Genomic DNA, 25,631 nt, shown 5'->3' on the forward strand with positions numbered 1-25,631 from the left:
TTATCGGTAAAGCAATCTCTTCCAGACAACCTTTGGGTAGAGAAGAAAAGAGGCGGTAGCTATTTGGCGCATTAAGTATATTTAATACTACTTAAACTAAAACTACTCTTCTAATAACATGAGCCTCCCCTTTAGAAGGTTTTGCCAGTAGTTACCACGCTTGGCAGGTGGATTGGCAACCGCAGTTAAGCTTTGGAGATGTTTTAAGAGGGACGCTACTTACCAGAGAGAGACTTTGTACAAGAGTCGATTGCTTGGGTACCTCTGTCCTATTCATGTTTTAACCGTGAAGTAGTTGTGTTTGCATGGCTGTGTTTCAGTTTGAAGGGTGGGATATGGCGTGAATTTACAGGGTACAGAGGAATAACACCTGAGTCCTCAGGAATGACAACGCATGGGGGGGTATCATGGGCGAAACAGTATACTCTGTTATGTCCATAGTACTGTTCATGTCTATAGGCGACGGTTACCACTTTCCATCAGGTGGGCAGTCAGCTTGTTTGTCATTATAAGTTACACAAAAAAACATATTATAACTAAAATATATAGATATTATTATAAATAACCTGCCCCTAGTATAAATAAAAAATCAACTTGTAGTATTATTCAAAGTTAAAAATAGCTCTAAAAAAAATATTTAATTACAAAAAGTTATTATACACTACAGGAATTTTTCAATAAGAAAATTTAATTGTATTTGTACCTATTTGTTTCAATGTAGTAATGTTTTATTTATTTTATGTTAATCGACTATACATATATATAATGTAAAAATTTTGTTATGTACTTTATGAAATATTTATTAATGTGATTGCTGCGCCCTTCCAGGGTTCATGTTGATTCTTTACCTTTAATAACTTAAGACCTATATTGTTACTTAAAATAGCAATAAATGATTGAATTGCATTGAATTACAACTTATAAGTTCTCCCGTATCCAAACATGTCCTATATCAATTTTCTTACAACTGTTGCTGGTGTTTTTACGTAGCAAAATTAAATTTAAAACGGAAAGCCACAGATCTGTCAACAGAGTAACGAATAAAGAAAACAAAGAGAGAGTCCATTTGCAGAGTTAATGGAATGCTCGGTCCAGCGACGAGCTTTGTTTCCACCGATTCTCTGTTATTTCAATATCTAATGTTTATAAAGGCAATACCAACACAATAAAGTATATATAAGCAAGTACAGCTATATTTTGTATAGATTGTTAGAAACAATTAACTGATGTATTTTTTGTTGAAATTTGAAAAGGGAAGAAAGCTTTTTGCCATTTTAAGAGGGCTATAAAAAAAGTCCATCTGATGGAAAGTGGTAACAAAATTTTCATATTTTCTTCCAAAGGAACGTAGAATGAAAAATGTCAATTTCATCTCTCATATAACTAAAAGTGGGTCGCGTCATATAAATATAGAAGCTTATAAATGTTTCGTCAGTTTTTGATGAAACATTCATTTCGAAAAAATTAGAGATTTTAATTTAGAACACTTTTTTTAAATAATGAGTAATAATATTACTTTGTGTACATGACCGTGGTTCCATCCGGCTTTGCATTTATAGATAGTCGTTTGCTTGGGTACCTTTGTCCCATTCGTGTTTCTACCGTGACGCAGTCGTATTTACATGGCTGTTTCGGTTTGAAGGATGGTATATGACAGTGAATCTACAGGTGTACCCTGTAATGACACCTGAGTCCTCAGGAATGGCAACGCATGAGCAGTATCATGGATGAAACAGTATACTCTGTTATGTCCATGGTACTGCTCATGTTTTTTTTTTTTTTTTTTTTTTTTTTTTTTTTTTTATGGAACATAGAATGGCAAACAAGCTGACGGCCCACCTGATGGAAAGTGGTAACCGTCGCCTATAGACATGAGCAGTACCATGGACATAACAGAGTATACTGTTTCGCCCATGATACCCCCCATGCGTTGCCATTCCTGAGGACTCAGGTGTTATTCCTCTGTACCCAGTAAATTCACGCCATATCCCACCCTTCAAACCGAAACACAGCCATGCAAACACAACTGCTTCACGGTTGAAATACGAATGGGACAGAGGTACCCAAGCAATCGACTTTTGTACAAAGTCTCCCTCTGGTAAATATATATATAAATGGTTTATAGGCGGCGGTTACCACTTTCCATCTCTACTCAGAGCCTAGTGTTAACCGTTGGGCGCTCATACTGCTAAATATAAAAACAAATATAACAAACTAAGAACTTAGCAAAAACGGTGCACAAGTGCATTATCAGTGAGATTACTCGAGCGATAAGAATATTATCCAGATATTACGGTAGCCACCTCAATATGTAATAGATTAAATGCCATTTTTATCGAACACTGGATTTGGAGGGACTAGCTGAAAACCAGCGCCGTGCTGCTGTTCACATTGCGCTGGGACACTCGCAGCATCAGCTGAGCCGGTTCCTTTTGCCTAGTATGGGACACTTTTTGTATATGTTATTTATATATTATATTGTAATTTTATATTTACTGATAATAAATGTTTCTATTCTATTCTATTCTATTCATTTGTTGTGGCTTAACCTTTTCACTTACAAATTAATATCCTTATATGTACGTGAAAATTAGTTTGTTTATTACCTCTTTACACTTTAACCTTTCAGCCAATCGTTGTAAAATTTGGTACACATGTGAACTCATTCATTTGTGATGAAGAAAGACATAGACTTATTATCCTGGACAGGGAACATAATTATTATAACGGTCGTACGAATGAAGTGTTTGGTAAAAACTAGTAAAGTCACGTAGACGTGCCACGTAGCAGCCTTCCTCTTTATTTGTGGGAGAACTAAAGGTTTGCCATTCTAAGTTGTATAATATATATATATATATACATATATATATATATATATATATGTATATATATGTATATAAAATATTAAATGCCATACAAACACACCAATTGTCTGGACCCCGAACTAAGACAACCTGCGTTATAAGAAACGAGGTGATGAAAATTAGAGGTATATCTAGAAAACCAAGATTTCGGAAAAGTTCAGTTTTCTAAACTGACCCGACCGAGAATCGAACCCGTTACCTTATTTATTCAAGACAATATCCACTACTTCACTACGAGGTCATACAGAGTTTTTTAATATCATAATTTGAGATTGTGTTCCCTTAAAAAATAATCACTTTCAATTGTATAGCAAAATTAGTTAATATATTTTGATTTAAAAACTAAACCGATTTTGATAAAACCTCTACGCAACTAATCTTAAAATACATCCTTTCAGACAAAAAAAAATCTAAATTGGTTAATAACTGACGGAGTTATGAGGTAACAAACATTAAAAAATATGACTGAATTGATTCGTCGATTGAAAATGATATCAAAATTTTTTTATACAACTTAGAATGGCAAACAAGCTGACGGCCCACGGAAAGTAGTAACCGTCGCCTATAGACACGAGCAGTACCATGGACATAACAGAGTATACTGTTTCGTCCATGATACCCCCCATGCGTTGCCATTCCTGAGAACTCAGGTATTATTCCCCTGTACCCAGTAAATTCACGCCATATCCCACCCTTCAAACCGAAACACAGCCATGCAAACAACTGCTTCACAGTAGAAACACGAATGGGACAGAGGTACCCAAGCAATCGACTATTATACAAAGTCTCCCTCTGGTAAATAAGATATCATTAAAAAAAATTTAGTACAATTAACCTATATATCTTTAACATATATATATAATATATATATACATTTAAACAACAAAGTACAAAGCTATTTTGGTCTTCGACTTTCTTCTGACGTCAAAGAGAAAACTTTGCACTGCTACCCCTGATAAGATTAGGGGTAGCAGATTAAAGTCTTAAAATATCCAAGAGCCACATAGCGTGTACCCAATTTAGAATTTAATAAAACTCCAAACTGTTCCCAAGTTCCGTGCGTGCAAAACATGACTTCCTTATTTGTTTAATAAAGAATTCTCCTTCAGCAAACCGCGGGATCGTCTGAAATTGCTGAAAGCGTATACAGCGTGTTATCTGAATTGATAACATCCGATTTAGGGTGGGGGGAAAGGGATTGTTAGTAATGGAGACTGAGAATCCCATTGCTAGCAATATACCCAACCAGGTCGACCTCCTCGCGGTTCCCCCTAGAAACTATCATGGTTAATTCCTGATGAATTCATCATGATGGGCTAACTGGTCTGTTTTCATTCTCATCTATCACCCTTCACTGGTGCTCCGCCAGCGTATCCCGTTAGCGAAGGCGGGGTTACCATACCATTTTCACACATCAAGAAAAAAAAGAACATTCGGTTTAGAGTGTGTTCTGTTAGTGAAACTGAATAGGTTTTAAAAAAAAACTTTCATAATTGAATCATCATCACCATCTCAGCCATTACCCATCCATTGGTGGACATAAACCTCCCTCATAGACTACCATAAGGAACGGTCCTGAGCTACCAGCATCGATTGACTCCCTGCAATGCATAATTAAATACCAATGCCAATCTGACACTAACATGGCACGTCTAAATGGTATGGTGTGAGCCCACCTCTTCCTTTCCCGTGGGTGTCGTAAGAGGCGACTAAGGGAAGGCGAGAGGTGAACAGCAGCGTCCCTCTTAAAACATCACAAAAGATTGGCAAACTACCTGCCAAGCGTGGCAACTACTAGCAAGATAGTGGACAATTAACGACTGATTATGTAATAATAAAACTTAAATACAAGACAATTCCATAAAAAACTTCCTTCTTTTTGAGTCAGTTAAAAAGAATCATATTTTAATTCATAAAAAGTTGTACTTTTTTTTATAACACAGAGGACAAACGAGCATGCGGCTCACTTGATGGTAAGTGACTACCGCCGCCCATGATCACCTGCAACAGAGGCATTGAATATGTTCTTTTCTTGAAGGTTATGATGTCGTATCGGTTCGGAAATACTGCTGCTGGCAGTTGATTTCAAATAATGGTTGTGCGTGGAAGAGAGCGCCTTGAAAAACGCACGATGGAGGCCTTATAGCTCTGTTAACCCCTTGTCTTAAAAATAGATAATGATATATTAAAACAGAGCGAGCTTCCACTACATTAGTTTAATGCCTAGCTAATAATAACACCAGCGAACCATTATAAATACCTAACAATAGTGAGTTGCTAATATACGAAAAATCCCATTTAAATGTACTGAAGCGGCACGCTGCCGGTCCGGGATGAAAGGCGGGAGCGACGAGCCGAACGTTCACGATTCGGTGGCCACGGGTTAATTTTAAACAAGCCCGTACATTGCCGAGCTGCTGTATACACAAAGCGACATTAAGATATTATTTTAAAACGGTTTCTTATCACTCAAATTGAATATTTTCGAAAAACTAACCTTATGACTAATTCCATAAGAATTAAGCTGGTTTCTAGGGGGAACCGAGTGGTGGTCGACCTGATAGGGTTTATTGCTAGCAATGGAGTCTCATTACTAACAATCCCTTCCCCCCTAACCTAAAGTGTTATCACTTTATACCTTATACTTTGACTGCCATATCCCGCTCTTGAAACAGAAACATAGCCATGTAAACACAACTAGTTTACGGTAAAATATATGCATAGCCCTAAGTAAGTGTAAAAAGCAATTACGATGAAATAATTAATTACAGTTAAACGAAATTACAATTGAGCTACCATGAAATAATTTTAATTGAAAACTGAAAAAATTGCAAAATGACAAATAATTGCTAATCTATTTTGAAATTAATTTAAAAACGTGTTAAAATAATAAGAGCTTATTAATTTACTTGTCGTTTACGTATTATTTTTTTTTTATTATTTGTCAATCTATTTACATTTATTATGGTTATTTGTATTTTATATTTATAGATAGATAGATGATTTACTTACATTACTTACAGCATACAAATTACAATACAAACATACACATAATACACAGTAAAAGAGATAAAAGAATGAAAAACAAAAAAGCAACAAAAAAAAACAAACAAAAAGCAAAATATATAGAACAACAATTTCCCTTTTTCACGCATGTGCCATAGTAACACAAAATTATATTCATGTACCTAAGAATTGGTTTAATTGTAACATCTTTATACTTAATAACATTAGAAAATAATGATTATTGATTTGAAGTAAGCAATAAGCAATTTTGTTTTTGTTTTAATTTAATATTACAAAAATTTCTATCAAAATCGGTTCATAAAAATACAATTGAAAGATTTTCTTCTGCCTTCTCTTTATTTAAAGTGCCTTGACAAACAGAATAACAGTAGATAAAAACATCAATTCCATTTAAAGTTTCGTTTTATTAATGATCAGATGCAATATATAATTATTTCATATATTATTGACTCACGTGCATACTTTTGAAAGAAATTATAAACATAAAAGTACCAAACTCAACAATCTTGACGCGACCTACTTGTTCGATGGTCGACAAGTGTATGCCTACGTCGGAAATCTCCCACCACTGCGTTCAAAGCAACCCCTCCCCACCCCCTCGACGGCCCCGCATCGGTCCGGAAACTACACAGTATTGAAATGACAATCGGCCTAGTTTTACGGATGCAAGAACTTTACACTACCCACCTACTTACATGACAGTTAATTATTACTGTTAGAAAAGAGTTTAAATTTAGATTAAAATATAGGGTTGTTATTATTGTAGTTTACTCAAACCTTCACTTTTTTTTTATTTATTTTTTATACAACTTAGAATGCCAAACAAGCTGACGGTCCACCTGATGGAAAGTGGTAACCGTCGCCTATAGACATGAGCAGTACCATGGACATAACAGAGTATACTGTTTCGCCCATGATACCCCCTATGCGTTGCTATTCCTGAGGACTCAGGTGTTATTCCTTTGTACCCAGTAAATTCATGCCATTTTTTTAATAGATGACAATCGGATGGTAACCCCACCTGCGCTAATGGTATACGCTGGCGGGGCACCAGTGACAGATGATAGGTGAGGATGAAAAGGCAGGTCAGTTAGCCCATCGTGATGAATACACCTGGAATTCAGCATGATGATTTCCAGGAAGGACGTTGTTGCTAGCAATGGGACTAGTAGTCCTCATTACTAACAATACCTTCTCCCCCTTCGGCGTTTGGCGTTCGATTGTTTCTGCCTACCCTAATGGGAGACAGGCGTGACAGATATGTACTCGTATGTATGTAGTTTGTAATTACAGTAGTGGAGTCGAGTAATCAGTCATGAAATGTTGGCAGTCGCATGCATACTAACGGTAGCGGAATGAAATAAAATAAATCAATTCGCCTAACTCAAATTACTGCCAATTTTCAACATTATGGAAAGTGCTGTCACCATGCGAATAGAATCATTCATATGAACATCAAATGTATGTATAATTGTCACATTCATCAAGTTGGAGACTTATGAATGGTGTTCCCTACGTCTCCCTATATTGTTCAATGGACTCAGCTCTGCTTTGACGTTCACGTGTGGCGCGACAGCCGCTTTATTCCCATGTCTGAGTGACGTTTCCTGTCGTTTGGGTTAAGATAATGTTGCTTGCTCATTGTCTGATTCGATAAATGAGCGATATTTTATGCAAAGTTGCGGTGTGTTTTGGAAAACAATGGATTTCGGGCATGTGATGACATGTCACTTTAATTGACGGCAGTCAGATCAAGAGACTTTTTTTTATACAACTTAGAATAGCAAACAAGCTGACGGTCCACCTGATGTGGCGCGGAGATCTCTTCGGAGACGTTGCACGTCATTGTACGACATCGGCGTGAATTTACAGGGTACAGAGGAATAACACCTGAGTCCTCAGGAATGGCAACGCATGGGGGGGTATCATGGGCGAAACAGTATACTCTGTTATGTCCATGGTACTGCTCATGTCTATAGGCGACGGTTACCACTTTCCATCAGGTGGGCCGTCAGCTTGTTTGCCATTCTAAGTTGTATAAAAAAAATCTAATTGTGGACAAGAGCCAGTCGCAAAATTCCTTATTAAAAATAATAATAAAAAGAAATATGAATGCTACTGCCATAAAGATTACCTACTTACCAAAAATTTGCTTGTTACAGATCTCCAATTCCCTATAGACGTGTCCGGAGTACAGAACGACCATCCATTCCTCGATGCAGACTCTTTGCAGTCCCTCTTCAGACGACTCACGGCCCTGAACCGCTGCGCCAACATGAAGCTGGAACACCATCACCATCAGAAGAGATCGGTGAGTGGTACATTTGAAATCCTTCTACTGCTCATAAGAAAATGACTCCCTCTCGTATCATAGTCTTTAAGCTATTCTCGTTATACATAAAAAAAATATGTACCTTAATATATTTATTGCATATTCATACTTAACGGCTCAACAGATTCCAATGAAATTTGGTACGCAGATAGATAATTTCCAAGCTCAAAAATCAAGTTACGTATTAACCTAATGTACAAGTGATTTAATCTGTGAGATACATTTTTTTTATATAAATCAAAATTTACTCGAGAAAGTGGGGACTACAGCAGCGGTATCGATATACACTGGCTAGGGACCAGGGAGGGATGATAGGCGGCAGTTTGTTAGTAGTTAGAAAGCAGGTCAGTTAGCCCATCGTGGTGGATTCCACTAGAAGTTACCATTATGATGTCCAAGTGGAAGCAATGGTTCAGAGCCCATTACTAACAATCCCCTTCCCCCTCGACTACAGCTAATATTTGAACGTAATCATACTAAATAGTTAGTGTAATAATATAAAAATAAAACATGCCACTTTTGGATAGAGGAATAAAGAAAGTGACAGTGTTATTGGCACTGCGTGCTGATTGGAAAACTTTGTTTTTCTTTGTTGCCTACCTGTTACATGGTGTCGAGCCAGTTCGCCCACGTCTGTATTTGTACTGTTGTGTTCGACATCTTTTTCTTGTTACGTCACTCGAAAACGATTGAACTATGATTGGATATTACAAACGGATGTAGGATTATTATGTTCTTTTTTTAATATTACATAACAAGAAAACATATGTAAACTGAAGATTTACTATTGGTAGTATCTTAAGTTTTTTTTTATACTACTTAGAATGGCAAACAAATTGAGGTTATGACTGCCATTTTACAATAAAGAGTACATATAAAATAAATAAAATAAAAATAAAAAAGAGTACATATAGGCTACAGTAATTACTTGCCATCAGGCGGCCGTATGCTTGTTTGCCACCTCAGTGGTATAAAAAAATAAACTTTTATTTATTATTATTATCATTATGTAGGGGTAGCTATGGTGGCCATGATGGTTTTATTATGTTCTTTTTTAATATTACATAACAAGAATCATATGTAAGTAGCTATGGTGATTACACCATGGTGCAATCCACGTCAAAACGTCGGCAACAAAGAAAGAAACAGGTACGTAGGTACTAATTACCTGCAAACGTTTTACATCGCGTTCCGATAGTGTACCAATACGTATAATAAAATCGTAACTGGTTGCTGTCTGCACATGGAGGATTAATAAGAAAAACTATTAAAGGGGGGCTTTTTGAATACGATAGGAACCCAAAACAATAATTTTTAGAATTTTTATCCGTTTGTCTGTACGTTTGTGCAAGCTCATCTCAGAAATGGCTTAACCGATTTGAATACGGTTTTCACTAGTACGTTGCGGTTTGCCCCACTTAATATTTAACGTTTGTTTTGTTTCAATCGGTTCATAAATGAAAAAAATATATCAATCTAAAGACTCACCATACGTAAGTTATTTATCTACCATGGACATAACAGAGTATACTGTTTCGCCCATGATACCCCCCATGCGTTGCCATTCCTGAGGACTCAGGTGTTATTCCTCTGTACTCTGCAAATTCACGCCATATCCCACCCTTCAAACCGAAACACAGCCATGCAAACACAACTGCTTCACAATAGAAACACGAATGGGACAGAGGTACCCAAGCAAACGACTTTCATACAAAGTCTCCCTCTGGTAAATACAGATTGATATTTAATACTCATATTTGTTACTAGCGGTCCGTCCCGGGGTCGCATGGGTGGGCATTTTTACATTTAAAAAAATGGTCATTAAGGCTGCACACGCGACGGAAGCTTAAAATTTAAGTAACTTCTCTCGTTTTCCCAACATTTCCCTTCACTGCTCTGCTCCTATTGATCGTAGCGTGATGAAAAGTATAATATAACCTGCCCAAGAGTATGAAGAATAATTGTACCAAGTTTCGTTAAAAGCCGTCGAGTAGTTTTTGTTTCTATAATGAGCATACAGACAGACATTTTTGGCATCAGTATCGATCACTAATCACCGCCTGATAGTTATTTTGGAAACATATTTCATGTACAGAATTGACCTCTCTACAGATTTATTATAATTATAGATTTATACGTACTATTTTCAAAACAAACACTCTATTAACAGAAGAAAATCCGCGGGTTACAGCAAGTGTTGTTAATGTACTTTTACGATTACAAAACTAGAGTCATTTGTTTTCATATATATGTACCTAGGTCCTGAAAAGTCTGTAATTGTGTTCTTAACTTTAAATTACATTACTAAGTTGTAACTGCTATTTACTCTGTACATAATATACATATATTAATATCCCTTAGTGGCATATATTTCGGCTGTTTGGTAAATTACCTTTGTTTTTGTTATTTTGTTGTAAATATTTAATAATATATATGTAGGTTATATATATATATATATATATATATATATATATATATATATATATATATATATATATATATATATATATATATATATATATATATATAGACATGAGCATTATGGTCATGGCCATGGACATAACAGAGTATACTGTTTCGCCCATGATACCCCCCATGCGTTGCCATTCCTGTGGACTCAAATGTTATTCCTCTGTACCCTGTAAATTCACGCCATATCCCACCCTTCAAACCGAAACACAGCCATGCAAACACAACTGCTTCACGGTTGAAACACGAATGGGACAGAGGTACCCAAGCAAACGACTTATGTACAAAATCCTCCTCTGGTAAGATGAATATTAATAACACTTGATGATATTCTAGTCAATTTATCAATAATTTCGACATAATTTTTTGCCAGGAGGTTTATATTGAACTAGGATTTTTTTCCGTGACACTTTTTGCCCTAGTGCTTAATTAGAGCAAAAAAGTAGCACGCTAAATACCATTCCTGACATCCGTATAAATCCATGTATATGAATAACACAATAATTAACGCAAAAGTTTATTTTAAGGATTAACCCACTCTGACGACCGACATCAGCCACAAGAGTTCTAAACTTTTATGCAGAATTTAATTATCAAAATTAGTCTCGAACGTTCCTCATGCCTTTTAATATATGAAGAGAAACCCTCAAAGTTTATAATCTGTTGAGACTGCACTCCCATAATATTAATATCTCTGTCCATCATCATCAGAAAAACCATCTGTTGATCCAGTACTGAACATACTTGCCACTCCCCAGCTGATGGAAAGTGGTAACCGTCACCTATAGACATCACATACACTCACTCCCTATGCTCTCTCTCTCAAACCTTCCCCCCTCCCCACACACACACGCACGCACGCACGCACGCACGCACGCACGCACGCACGCACGCACACACGCGCGCACGAACACAGAGTCTGTACTTTGTAATTAATTTTGCCTAAGTTATAATTCTTATAAGTTTTAATGTTACGTTTATTCTTACACTTTATACCTCATTATTGTTATCTGTGTATTATAACACTAATTGGTTGCCTTGTGTGTGTGTAGTCCATGGAGATGGGGCACTGGTGACTTGTAACACAGGTCCTTCAAAACCTACCGCAAGCACCAGTCTCTCACAAAATTGGTCTTACATATTTAATTGTACCTCAAGTTGTCACTTTATACTACCTTTCGTGAAGAGAAAATAAACCATTCATTCATTCGTACATTCATAGACATGAACAGTACTATGGACATAACAGAGTGTAATGTTAAAAGTTTTGTAAGTACACATTATAGTTTAATATAATAACTACCAGTTTAATTTACGTATTTAATTTAGTCGAGGAAGCTCGACTAGTTTCGGGACCACCCGGGACCCTTAGTCCTTAGAGTACATTTACATTAGTCGAGCTTTCTCAACCAAATTACACGTAGTTATTACCATAATACCCTTTATGCTTTGCCATTCCTGAGATCTAAGATGTTATGCCTCTGTATCCTGTAATTTCACTGCCATATTTATTTATTTATTTAAACTTTAATGCACAGTAAAAGTCTATGTGCTTACGTGTGGCGGACTTAACACCGGACGGTGTTCTCTACCAGTCAACCATTGGGCAAACTGAGAAATACGTAGGCGGTGCATTTTTGAATAGAGAATAATTAAATAAATAAATATATACATACAATAAATGCATACATAAATAAATACATAAAATATTACTATATAAAACAATTAAATAAAACAACTGCAATAGAAGAGCAAATAGTAATCTATGACTCGAACAGAGTAACCAGCAGGAGAAGCTTAAAGGGAAAGAGATTTTATATCATATGCCAGTCTTCAAACAAGCTTTAGAGATGTTTTAATAGGGACGCTGCTGCCCATCCCTCGCCCTCCCTTAGTCGCCTCTTACAACACCCACGGGAAAGGAAGGGGAGGCCTATTCTATGGCGGGACCACACTGCCACTTAGATAGAGTATACCTGCATGTTATTGGTCTAAGACTAACATATTATTTCACATTTCTCCCGTGCGTGTACTAAGCGGTACTTATCGTTTCCTACATTAATTCCTATAGAGCGAGTTAAGTTTACAGATAAGTTCACTGGTTTTACGATTACCTTGTGTATAAAGTTTATATTTAATGACGTAACTGTGACCCGTTTAAAACGGTGCAAGTAATTGACTAAACTTAAATTGTAATAATAATAATTAACATTTCTATAATTGACTATATAATTTAATTTATATTATTCCTTTATATATAATTTGAATAATTGGCATTTCTATCATTATTATTATTTATAATAGAAAGAAAAGAAGGAATAGAAATAATTTAATCGAAGAAGCATGCGGCCCACACAGTAGCGTACAAAACAAGAACAAAAGAAATCAAAACAAAACAGACAAAAGAAAACAACAATTGTATACAAATAGAAAGCAATTAAATTATAATAATAATCAATAAATAAACAAACAAACAAACAAACAGTAGGATAACTCTTGAATCCAACATCGATCTCAATCCAAATCTATTGCTAATGACAATTTAATACTGCACTAATAATCATAATAGCTTTATTGACTGCTTATAATGCATGACCAAAGTGTGCACTTGGTATTACTAGTGATTTATTGTATAATGTAGTAAATTAAATATATAATAGTAAATAATTGAAAATTAAATATATAATATATCTGTATTAAATAGCATATCTGTAGATAAATTCAATAATTAATATTTACATGCCATTTGATGTGGCGAAACATAATGGACGTCTTATAAACTTCACAAATACAACACCTTTTTTACAATGTTTCTAGCAAATAAATTTCATAATAAATCTAATTCAAAATTTCTACTTTCTGAAAATAAACGCGTCTTATAATATTGTACAATATATACATAACAACATTGTTAACTATATAGTTATACGTATATATGTAGTTTTAATAATTTGAATTAACAAAAATCATAATAAAATATATATATTTTTAACAACACTTTTATACAGGGGGGAAAGGGATTGTTAGTTAAACTAAGAATCCCATTGCTAGCAATATACCCAACCAGGTCGACCTCCTCGCGGTTCCTTTAAACTATCATGGTTAATTCCTGATGAATTCATCATGATGGGCTAAATTGCCTGTTTTCATTCTCATCTATCACCCTTCACTGGTGCTCCGCCAGCGTATCCCGTTAGCGTTGGTGGGGTTACCATTCCAATTTGACCCATAAAAACAAAAAAGAAAACACTTTTATACAACTACTCTACCAAGTTACTTTTTTTTTATTTTAAATCACGAAATGCTATATTCGAGTATCGTAAATATTAATATTATTCATTTAATAATTGATAAAAATCACTATTTGTCTGAATAACTTGTTGATTTTACTTTTAAACTGCATTGGATATGATGGATAGGTGACGCTTACCACTTTCCATCACGTGGGCCATCGTGGAAATCCAATTAAATCTCAAAACACTATAAACAACAAAACTTCAATCTCATTAGAAAACGAAAGTATGTAAAGTGATAACTATAAAAACAAAACTCAAATAAGTGTTTAGTCACTCGCACGAGTGATTAGCGCATACAAACACACCACACACATGTATTGGAAGTGAAAACAGATATAATGAAATGAAATCGGCCAACCTACCACTGGCGCATGGCTAATAATTTCTTTGTAAATGGCTCCCGACTCATTCCACCATCGCCTATAGACAAGTGGGCATTCCGTAAGGATTTTACGATTTGTGATTGTTGTACGGGCACTTGCCTCGTGTAAACAATATACTGAGATAATTATTTTAGATCCTTACAATATTATAGTAGGGTAACAATCTCGCTGTGTTTTTACAGATTCTTTTATAACATAGGAGAAAAACGAGCGTGCAGCTCGATTTCTGTCACCCATATGCATCCGCAGCATCAGAGAAACTGCAAGTGTGTTACCGGTCTTTTGAGAAATAATATGCTCTTTTTAGATGTGTAGATCCCGGAATAGGTCACCGTTTCTTTCCCGTGGATGTCTTAAGAAGCGCCTAAAGGAAGATGAGGGATGGGCAGCAGCGTCCCTATTAAAATATCTGTATAGCATAATTGTGTTTGCAAATCCGCCTGCCAAGTATGGCAACTACTGGCAAAACCCCCCAAAGGGGAGGCTTATGTCCAGCAGTGGACAGTTAAAGGCTGGTATGATGATGAACATCAAAATATAAGTAGATATAATTATATTGGGTTTGGGTGTTTTAAGTCTGGGTATTTTGAGTTTCGGCTCAAAGATTTTCGTTGCTTTTTTTTTTATACAACTTAGAATGGCAAACAAGCTGACAGCCCACCTGATGGAAAGTGGTAACCGTCGCCTATAGACATGAGCAGTACCTTGGATATAACAGAGTATACTATTTCGCCCATGATACCCCCCATGCGTTGCCACTCCTCAGGACTTAGGTGTTATTCCTCTGTACCCAGTAAATTCACGCCATATCCCACCCTTCAAACCGAAACACAGCCATGCAAACACAACTGCTTCACGGTTGAAACACGAATGAGACAGAGGTGCCCAAGCAATCGACTTTTGTACAAAGTCTCCCTCTGGTGGTGGTCGCGTGTTTCCTCTTTACTTTACACTGAGTATCCTAATATGAGGAGCAGGGAATCGTGTCCCGCTTATTACTGGACTGACGAAAAAAGCAATTGTATATAAATTCCGTTACCATTTCAAGGTGTAGACTTCTAAAAAGGCAGTTAATAAATTCTGCTGGCAATAGAGACGAAGGTATTAGTCAAACGACTTATAAAATTTACAATGACACCTATTTCGTTTAATTATATCAATTTACAAAAGCAATCAAGGTACACGGCGACCATCGCCACCCGTAAACATTTCTATTGGATTGAAGAAAATCCAGAAATTTCGTTGAGGCACACCGGCCATTTTTATGAAATTTTGATAGAGATAAATCAGCGATTTTGCTTTGACAGCACAAAGAAATGGAACTGACAGAAGCTATCTCTAATACAACAGATTTCCCGATATTAATAATAATATTCTTATCTATATATATTTTTTTAAGAACACAATTAAGAAGATTAAGTACCTAGTTATAATATTCATAAAAAGAAAAAAATAAAAAATCAAACTTCACTTACGTCAAACTAGGCTGTATGGATTTGTTCCTTTTGCTTATCCAACAGAAAAAAAAAGATGAATAAGAGAAAAAAAAACATATTTTATATTGACAAACTTTGTGGTACAGCGGAATAACACTGTTTTATCTTCGAATTGCCGTAAGTTCGATTTCCGCGTAATGCAAATATTTGTATTAATATGTAGGTAGGCCTGTTTATGCCGTGTGGTCCCAGCATAGAATAGGCCTCTCCTTCCTTTCCCATAGGTCGTAAGAGGCGACTAAGAGAGGGCAAAGTATGGGCAGCAGCGTGCCTCTTAAAACGTCTCTAAAGCCTAAATACGGTTGCCAACCCACCTGCCAAATATGCCAGCTACTGGCAAAACCCCCCCAAGGGGGAAGCTTATGTTCAACAGTGGACTGTTAAAGGCGGATATGATGATGATGATGCCCGTTTATATTGTTATGGGTATAATATGTAGAATAAAAAGTTATTTATGTTTATTCCATGTAAGTTATCTAGTTCCCATAGTACAAGATTTACTTAGTTTGGATCTTGATGGCATTGTGCAATTTTTACACTGCTGATTATAGCCGTCCCCATAAGGAGGAGGGGGGGGGAGGGGAGTTGCCAGTAGTTGCCACATTTGGCATGCGGGTCGGCTTTTGGTAACGTTTTAAGAGAGTCATTGCTACCCATCCCCTCAACATCCCATTTTTTAAAAACGAGATTTTATTATTGTATCTAAAAACCCAAATTAACTACGTGGCCATTCTACTCCAACGCGTACCTATGAAGAAACCCTATAAAACTGTGCACTTACCCTCGGTTAAGGCACTTAAGTTAATATTTTAACTATTACGATTATTGCTTCCCTCATTACTACCTCGCCGTGTCAGAAGAGAAACCTCGTGTCCCACACAAATTGCCGATGAAACCACAGACTACTAGCTCGTGCTTGGTATCACTGCAATTTTAAATATACAATTATGCTTACCTATTTACTATTATTACTCGTATTGGAATAAGGTGAATAGATGGATCTAAAGACTTACATGTATATAAAATTGTTATGCTTTTTTTTATGCAACTTAGAATGGCAAACAAGCTTGTTCAAAATTCGCTTGAAAATAGGAGCATATTTTACCGTTTAAACTAATTTCTTTTTTTTTCTAACATTTACTTACTCAGTTTAAAAATGAGGATACTGAGTAAGACTCAGTTTTTTTTATACGACTTAGAATGACAAACAAGCTGACGGCCCACCTGATGGAAAGTGGCAACCGTCGTCTATAGACATGAGCAGTACCATGGACATAACAGAGTATACTGTTTCGCCCATAATACCCCCCATGCGTTGCCGTTCCTGAGGACTCAAGTGTTATTCCTCTGTACTCTATAAATTCATTGCCTGTCACTGTTAAAATCACTGCTTCACGGTAGAAACATGAATGGGACAGAGGTGTCCAAGTAAGCGACTTTTTTACAGAGTTTCTCTCTGATCTAAACTAATGCTAAGAGTATGTCGATTGATGACGTAACATTTTGACTCAATATACAATTTCTTCGTGTGTGCCCTGGCATAGAATGGGCCACCCTTTCCTTTCCCGTGGATGTCTTAAGAAGCGACAAAGGAAGGACGTGAGATGGGCAGCAGCGTCCCTCTTAAAACAACTCTAAAAGCCTAACTGCGGTTGCTAACCCGCCTGCCGAGCGTGGCAACTACTATCAAAACTTCCCTTTTGGACAAGGCTTATGTCCAGCAGTGGACATAATAATAACATAGTTTCAATCCACTTAAAAAAAAAGTTCTCAATTCCATTGTACTTTTTTCTTTTATTTATTACCTTGGAAATTTTTTTTTTATCTATCTCTTATGATACTTGCGGAGAGAAAAGGTGTGGTCCATTCTATACCGGGCCCACATGGCTACAGTACATCTGATAGGAAGTGGTTATTGTCGTCTATAGATGAACAGCGCCGTGCCACACCGAATACCGCTGTGATTTATAATTAAAACACTTACGCGATACCATTCTTTTATCCCCGATGCAAGAAAAGCTCTCAAGACGGGAAAAATCTTATAATTTGTCGGCGGCGGTTGTCTTAAGGACAGATTTAATCGAGATTGCTTTTAATTAATTTTTAAATTAATTAATTATTTATGCATTGCGTTAGATTCATAAAAGATTATTATTTTCAAAACAGTTTACTTGAATAAAAATTACTTTTATTTATTATGTTACATAGAAGTTATCATGTTTCAATCTAATTAATCTGTATACTTATAAAATTGTTTGTCTAGATTGACAGTTACCGTATAGCCAAAACTATTCACTATTAGCTCGTGCTAATAAATAAATCGCTTATTACTAAAGATCACGAGTTGACTCTAAAACTAGTCGAGCTTTTTCGATGTAATTACACGTAAGCTAAACCTGTAGATATTACATTAAAACTATCCAGTCTAGAATGCTGACATTTGAAACATTAATACAACATAAGCATCCACTGAGAAGGGATATTTGAAAATTTCAACTTAAAGGGGCTTCGCACACGATACCACGCATGTAAAGCCGCAGGCAACAACTAGTTTAGTGTATAAGTTGGTTAACAAACCGATACTCCCAACTTATTGTACAACAAACTAATACAGTTAGTTTCTTTAGTGAAGTATGTATCCGCCGTGTACATACATGCATCCTACTCGGGTAAACTTTGCCAAATTCTAATTGGCAAACCCGAAATTTGTTTTCTTATCAGTTCTACTAACTTCAGTATGATGGGATCTTGCGAAATTAAACGATAGTTTGGAATTTTCAACCTATTTTGCAAAGTAGGAGGTTTTGAATACGTTTGTATTGTTTTTATGTTTGTTACCTCATAACTCCGTCAGTCACGGACCGATTTGGAAAATTCTTTTTTAAAGGTGGGATATGGCGTGAATTTACAGGGTACAGACGAATAACATCTGAGTCCTCAGGAATGGCAACGCATGTGGGGTATCATGGGCGAAACAGTATACTCTGTTGTGTCCATGGTACTGCTCATGTCTACAGGCGACGGTTACCACTTTCCATCAGGTGGGCTGTCAGCTTGTTTGCCATTCTAAGTTGTATAAAAAAAATATCTGAAAAGATAAAAATTGCAAATTGGCAAAATAGAAATTTTATCAAAATCGGTTCACTAGTTTAATTTTGAAAACAACATTGAATTTTTTTTTTGTTAAACAATTTTATATATAAATCTTTCAACTTTCAGCTTGCAAATATCTATTGTTTTACCGCTTACCCGCAAAGATTAACCGTCAAACAAACTACATATGACATTAACACGTTCACAAAAATGCAAATCTCCGTTCGAGTTATTTAAATTAGTTAATTTGTTACTGTTTAATTGGCTAACCGTATAATTATGTGGTAGTGTGATGGATGCGCGTGTCGCGACCTGCCTTGTTAACACTGTGAAATATTATGCTCACTGACAGCCTGGGAGATGTGCGTAAAACGTTACTCGTTTACATTCAAACGAACATCAATCTAATATATAAAATTCTCGTGTCGCGGTGTTTGTTACCAAACTCCTCCGAAACGGCTTTACCGATTTTTTACGAAATTTTGTGTGCATATCGAGTAGGTCTGAGAATCGGCCAACATCTATTTTTCATACCCCTCAATGATTTTTTTTTTTTTTGACAATTTTTTTTATTTTCATTTTATTATGATTAAGCATTGAAAAATACATACAAATTCAAGTTTTCACGATTTTACGATCAACCCCTGTTTTTTAATCGCGATTTTTATATGCCGCAATAGAGTTGCAAGATGACAATCGAATATAATAATTGTAGTACGAGAAAACTTCATGTATAGTTCTAGAAATAACGTATATAGTAAAACAACGTTTGCCGAGTCAGCTAGTGTATACAATAAAATCTTAACTGGTCGCTGTCTGTACATAAAAGATATATAAGAAAAACTATATCTTTTGCCTTATGATTTAGCTTTATGATTGTAATAGTACACAAAATAATGATTTTTAGAATTTTTATCTGTTTGACTGTGAGTTTGTGCATGCTAATCTCAGAAACGGGGGGAAAGGGATTGTTGGTAATGGGGTCTAACTGACCTATTGCTAGCAATACACCCTGTCAGGTCGTCCTTCACGCGGTTCCCTAGGTTCGCGGTTAATTCTAGCGGAATTTGTCACGATGGGCTAACTAACCTGCTTCCATTGTCACCTATCATCCCCCACTGGTGCCCCGCCAGCGTATATCGATAGCGCAGGCGGGCTTACCATTCCATTATCACCCATTAAAAAAAAAATCTCAGAAACGGCTTAACCGATTTGAACACCATTTTCAATAATACGCTGCGGTTTACTTCTCTTAACATTTTGTGTTTGTTTCATTTCAATCGGTTCATAAATAAAAAAAATATATCAATCTAAAGAATAACATATAAAATGCTATAAAGTAACCGATCAGTTGAATGGCCTAAAACTTTATGAAGGTATTAGGTACGTAATTATCATTTAAGTATATAATACAATATAAGACCAGATTTATTAAGAGTTACAATGGGAATCATATACGCAAACTACGTAGTTAGAAATGGGCAATGCCGCGGGAAGCTGCTAGTTTTAAATGTATTGTGTTACCATTCGCAAAATGTACAAAAATCTGAATAATACTATTGAGCATTTTTAAAGATATTTTTAAAATGAATAATCATTTGGAATCCTAAATATTACACATAGGTTGAGTACTTAGGACCAGAGGGAGACTTTGTACAAAAGTCCATTGCTTGGGTACTTCTGTCTCATTCGTGTTTCAACCGTGAAGCAGTTGTGTTTGCATGGCTGTGTTTCGGTTGGAAGGGTGGAATGTGGCGTGAATTTACTGGGTACAGAGGAATAACACCTGAGTCCTCAGGAATGGCAACGCATGGGGGGAATCATGGGCGACTCTATAACGGAACGGGCGAACAGTATACTCTGTTATGTCCATAGTATTGCTCATGTGTATAGGCGACGGTTACCACTTTCCATCAGGTGGACCGTCAGCTTGTTTCCCATTCTAAGTTGTATGAAAAAAAACTTAAATACCAAAAAATAGAAATAGTTTAAATCAATTTCTATGGTGTTTATTTATAAATTAATGCCTTTGATTATTTCGTTCTTCTAATAAAATAGTGAGGGGGGAGCTTTAAAACATTTTTCTTCCTTTTGTCTTTTCGTTTACTATTTTTTTTTAAAAAAAAAAGATTAATTTCACTTGTACAGAGTAAGTTACACAGTAAAAAAATACTGACGACTGGATACCCTACAGGTATTTATCTAGGTACTTTCCCGGTGTGCTAAAAATAAATGAATACTGAAACGTCACACCGTGGCCAAACCTAATATTATAATCCCTGGCCATAAGTACCATAATTCTGTAACAATGCCGTTAAAACTCATCAGTGTTCACACAGCGCCCATCCAATTTCAAGCGTGACAGCGTGCGAGTGGCTCGCTTTACAACAACAGGCTACATAATAGGGTTGCCATAATTAAATTAGAAAAGCCCGGACGAAAATCCGGACTTTTCGACAAGTCTGGACGAATTTTAATGAAATATGATTCGTAATGGATGTGAGACGTGGACATTAACTCAGAAGGGAATAGATAAACTTAGAGCCTTTGAAATGTGGTGCTGGAGAAGGATGGAAAAGATTGGCTGGAGAGATCGAATTAATATTAAGGAGGTCCTGCTTAGGGTTAAGGAAAAGAAATAAATTATAAAAACTATTGAGTACAGAAGGGAAAAAATGTTGGGACACTTGATACGGTACGACGAACTTATGAACATTATAATAGAGGGTAAGATAGAAGGAAGGAGGGGAAGAGGGAGACCAAAGCATAGTTATATCAGGCAGACCAAGGCTATAGGAAGTATTAGTCCCCATTACTAACGATCTTCCCCTTAACCCTTCACACACAAACTAATATCTATCTACATTGACCTCTATGGCTCATCAGTAAGCAAGACATAATGCATAATAAGGCCCTGGATTTGATTATTACCAATTTAGGAAACCAACTAACACATGATATCGATGATGACGATGATGACTCTAACTTGGGAACCAAGTGTGTGACTCTTATTTATAAAAAAAATCTTCCAAAGATAGGTATATATATATATATATATATATATATATATATATATATATATATATATATATATATATATATATATATATTTGCCATTTATAAAAACGTTAATCTAAAATGTATAACAAATTCTAATGTTTTAATAAATTCTGACGAATGAAGTCCGCAAAATCCGGTTAGAAGTCCGGAAAAATCATATATGTATGTCCATATAAATCTATATATGGATGGTAACCCTGTAGATTATACTATATTTACAAGATAGGGCGGCTATCGGTAGTCATTCACGGTTCAGTACCTCAATATCTAATAACGGGATATGAGAAACATATTCACATTGTTTTCCATCTTAACATCATTTCGCGTTGAATGTGATATCAGATTGACAGTTTCTATCTCTGTTTATGCACATCTGTGTTTAGATTTTGCCCCACAAAAGTACAACCTCTTCAATTGTAACTAATATTTGAATTTAGAATGCGAGGTATATATGTCTACAAGCACTTTTATTTTGCAACAATGAATTTTTTTGCTCCGCAAAAAAAACCTTACTTTCGACAAAATTAATATTTGACCAAAGCAGGAATAATCTTAAAATATCAAAAAGAATCAGCAAAATAATATTAAAATTAGCGGAATTAAAAACTTATTTTGATAATTCTTTTATATATAATCATTGCCTAATAATAATTATCGAAAAAAAAAGAGAAATTCAGACTGAATGAAAACCTCTATTTTTAAGTCACTTAAAAATAAAAATATCTACCTATTTATCTAAAAATCCGGTCACGGGTCACTAATGTTTAGTTATAGGATACACACGATAAACATTACCCTTTTTTATGCGGCAGTCGGGTAAACAGTTGCCCTGATCATTGCATCCTAACACCTTCATAATAATCCCATGGTGTTTTCCAAGCGCTGAGCCATTTTGAAATGTCTGCTAAATTACAAGTTAAACGTAGATCATATGCGTGTTTAGATGTAGCACTGGGTGTTTAAAAATGTTCTAGATTTTTGATCCAAAAATATAAAAAAATATTTCAATCGGTACAAAATTAATATAAGAATCATATGGAAGTAAACACTATAGATTACCAATATATATTTACCAGAGGGAGACTTTGTTTTTCTTTCCCGTGAGTGTCGTAAGAGGCGACTAAAGGAGGGCGAGGGATGGGCAGCAGCGTCCCTCTTCTCGTCTCTAAAGCCTAACTGTAGTCGCCAACCTACCTACCGAGCGTGACAACTACGGCAAAACTCCTCTTATGGGGAAGGCTTATATCCAGCAATAGACAGTTAACGGTTGAAATAACAATAAAAAATGTAAATAAGTAAATTTAAATAAAAATTATTTTATAAACGCGCTTTTTTGAGGCTGTTTTATAGTGATGTACTCTATCTAGATGCAATTGGACTGTAATACAGTAAAAGGTCATAAATTATGGAGTGTCGACACTGACGCGTGGTAGTTACACGCGGAAAGTGTTTCTACCACGACAACTGGTATTATGCAGTATTCGTGATGTACTTTAAGTAATTGGCATCATAGGGATGTACGAGTATGAGTAGTATCTATGAGTGGTATCTACGTGCAAATTGTTTGAAAGATTCCACTTCCATTTATTTATACACTTTATTCGATATTCGAATACAATGTATTCGAATATCACTATACTATATATTACTATTCGAGTTCTAGTGGAAGACTGTAAAGCTCATCCAGGTGATGTAATATACTAATGGGAAAATTAAGGGATAAAAAAAATTCAAATTTTCAAGTGATTTTTAATAGGCTGTAACTTAAAAAATAATCAAAGAGACATTTTAAAAAAAAATTAATTTTTTTTGACATTATCACTATATGCACCAGATAACTTGTTTATTCAGCTTCAAATTCCTTTTTTTTAAATTCTCAATACGATCATTTTTCGCAGAGATATCGGACTTTGAATGAAAAAGGGTCATTTCTTTCTTTGATAATCAATATCTCTTTTAAAACAAGGTATCTTAGCTTACGGACCGGGCGATTGATGGCGATTGTATAGCATTTATATTTATCATTATTTTTAATCCATATCGAGATTTAACCACTTTTTTGTGCAACTTAGAATGGCAAACAAGCTAACGGTCCACCTGATGGGAAATGGTAACCGTCACCTATAGACATGAGCAGTATCATGGACATAACAGAGTATATTGCGTTGCTATTCCTGAGGACTCAGGTGTTACTTTGTACTCTGTACTTTGTCAATTCACTGCCATATCCCACCCTTCAAGCCGACACACAGTCATGAAAACACAACTGCTTCACGGTTGAAACACGAATGTGACAAAGGTTTACCAGAGGGAGACTTTATATAAAAGTCGATTGCTTGCGATAGCTTGTTTGCCATTCTAAGTTGTATAAAAAAAAAACAAAGGTTCCCAAGCAAACGACTTTTGTACAAAATCTCCCTCTGGTAAAACATATAATTACCTCTGGTAATCATATATTTCACTAGTTCATAGTGGAACATATATCCCTACACTTATCACCACTGTTGATAAATCGGGCATCTGCAAACAAGGCGGCCTAATCTTATTCTTTATCACCGAGGTTTCTCGCATTATCTAAGCTTTGTTTTGTTGTGTTACAAGCTCATGGGAACCATATCGCTTTGTAGTTTATTACCCGACTGCTAAAGAAAGTACGGTACTGTTTTCCGGTGTAGATACGTGTAAGTATACCAGAGTGAAATAGTAATTATTAACATAATTTTAAATTAATGTACTATTTTTATTTATTTTAGACCACATTACAAAATATGTCTGATACAAAAGGCGGACTTAATACTATATAGCATTCTCTGCCAGTCAACCTTTGGCAAAACAGAAATTTAATTATGCAGTGAAAAAAATTGAAAATTGTTACAAATAAATATTGATACGTACGTATCGATATTGACTTACAAATCACAATCACTCCTCCCCATTGTATTATGGAGAACTACTGCACGTTATGATTACATAAATATACATACTATATGAATGAATTTAAATATTTTTCCAAAATAAATCAATTTAAAAATGACAAAAAAAAATGTGTCTTACAATCTAACTACATGTGATTACTTGTACATAGTTTATTTCAGTACCGTACCGTACCATAACAGCTGTTAATTGTCCACTGCTGAACATAGGAAAAGCGTGAAAACTACTGGAAAAACCCCCAATAGGGGATTTATTGGGGGTTTTTTCAGTAGTTTTCACGCTTTTCCAGTTCATGTACGAGTATGTACACTTGAGGGAAAAAATTTCATTTGGCTATTCCAGTCAGAGGCATTTGTAGACTGTTGCCTCCTCAAAGGTTCTTATTTCTAATTGGGACGGCATTGGGGGGGGGGGGAGGAAGTTGTTAATAATACGAACTACCGTCCAACATACCCTGCCAAGTCAACCTCCACGTGGTCCCTCCTAGAAACCATCGTGCTAAATTCCAGGTGTATTCATCACGATGGGCTAACTGACCTGCCTTTTCATCTTCACCTATCATTCCTCACTGATGCCCCGCCAGTGTATACTATTAACGCGAGGATTATCTAATAAAATATAAAATCTATATAATATTTATTTTATTTATTTATTCATTAGTACAAATATGTGTACAT

The 25,631-nt window shown here is 35.7% G+C and overlaps 1 protein-coding gene across 3 annotated transcripts in view; it reads left to right on the forward strand.

Moving 5' to 3' along the window:
- Positions 1-25,631, forward strand: part of LOC113513277 (rho GTPase-activating protein 7) — a 422,365-nt gene that overhangs the window by 355,191 nt on the left and 41,543 nt on the right. For all 3 annotated transcript variants that reach the window (XM_052902002.1, XM_052902003.1, XM_052902004.1), the window contains one exon: positions 8,054-8,202. In XM_052902002.1, coding sequence (XP_052757962.1) covers positions 8,054-8,202 — 149 coding nt within the window. The remainder of the gene's footprint in view (positions 1-8,053; positions 8,203-25,631) is intronic.

Source organism: Galleria mellonella, unplaced genomic scaffold (assembly GCF_026898425.1).
Source record: "Galleria mellonella isolate WM207_F2 unplaced genomic scaffold, CSIRO_AGI_GalMel_v1 utg855, whole genome shotgun sequence".
Lineage (NCBI taxonomy): Eukaryota > Metazoa > Arthropoda > Insecta > Lepidoptera > Pyralidae > Galleria > Galleria mellonella.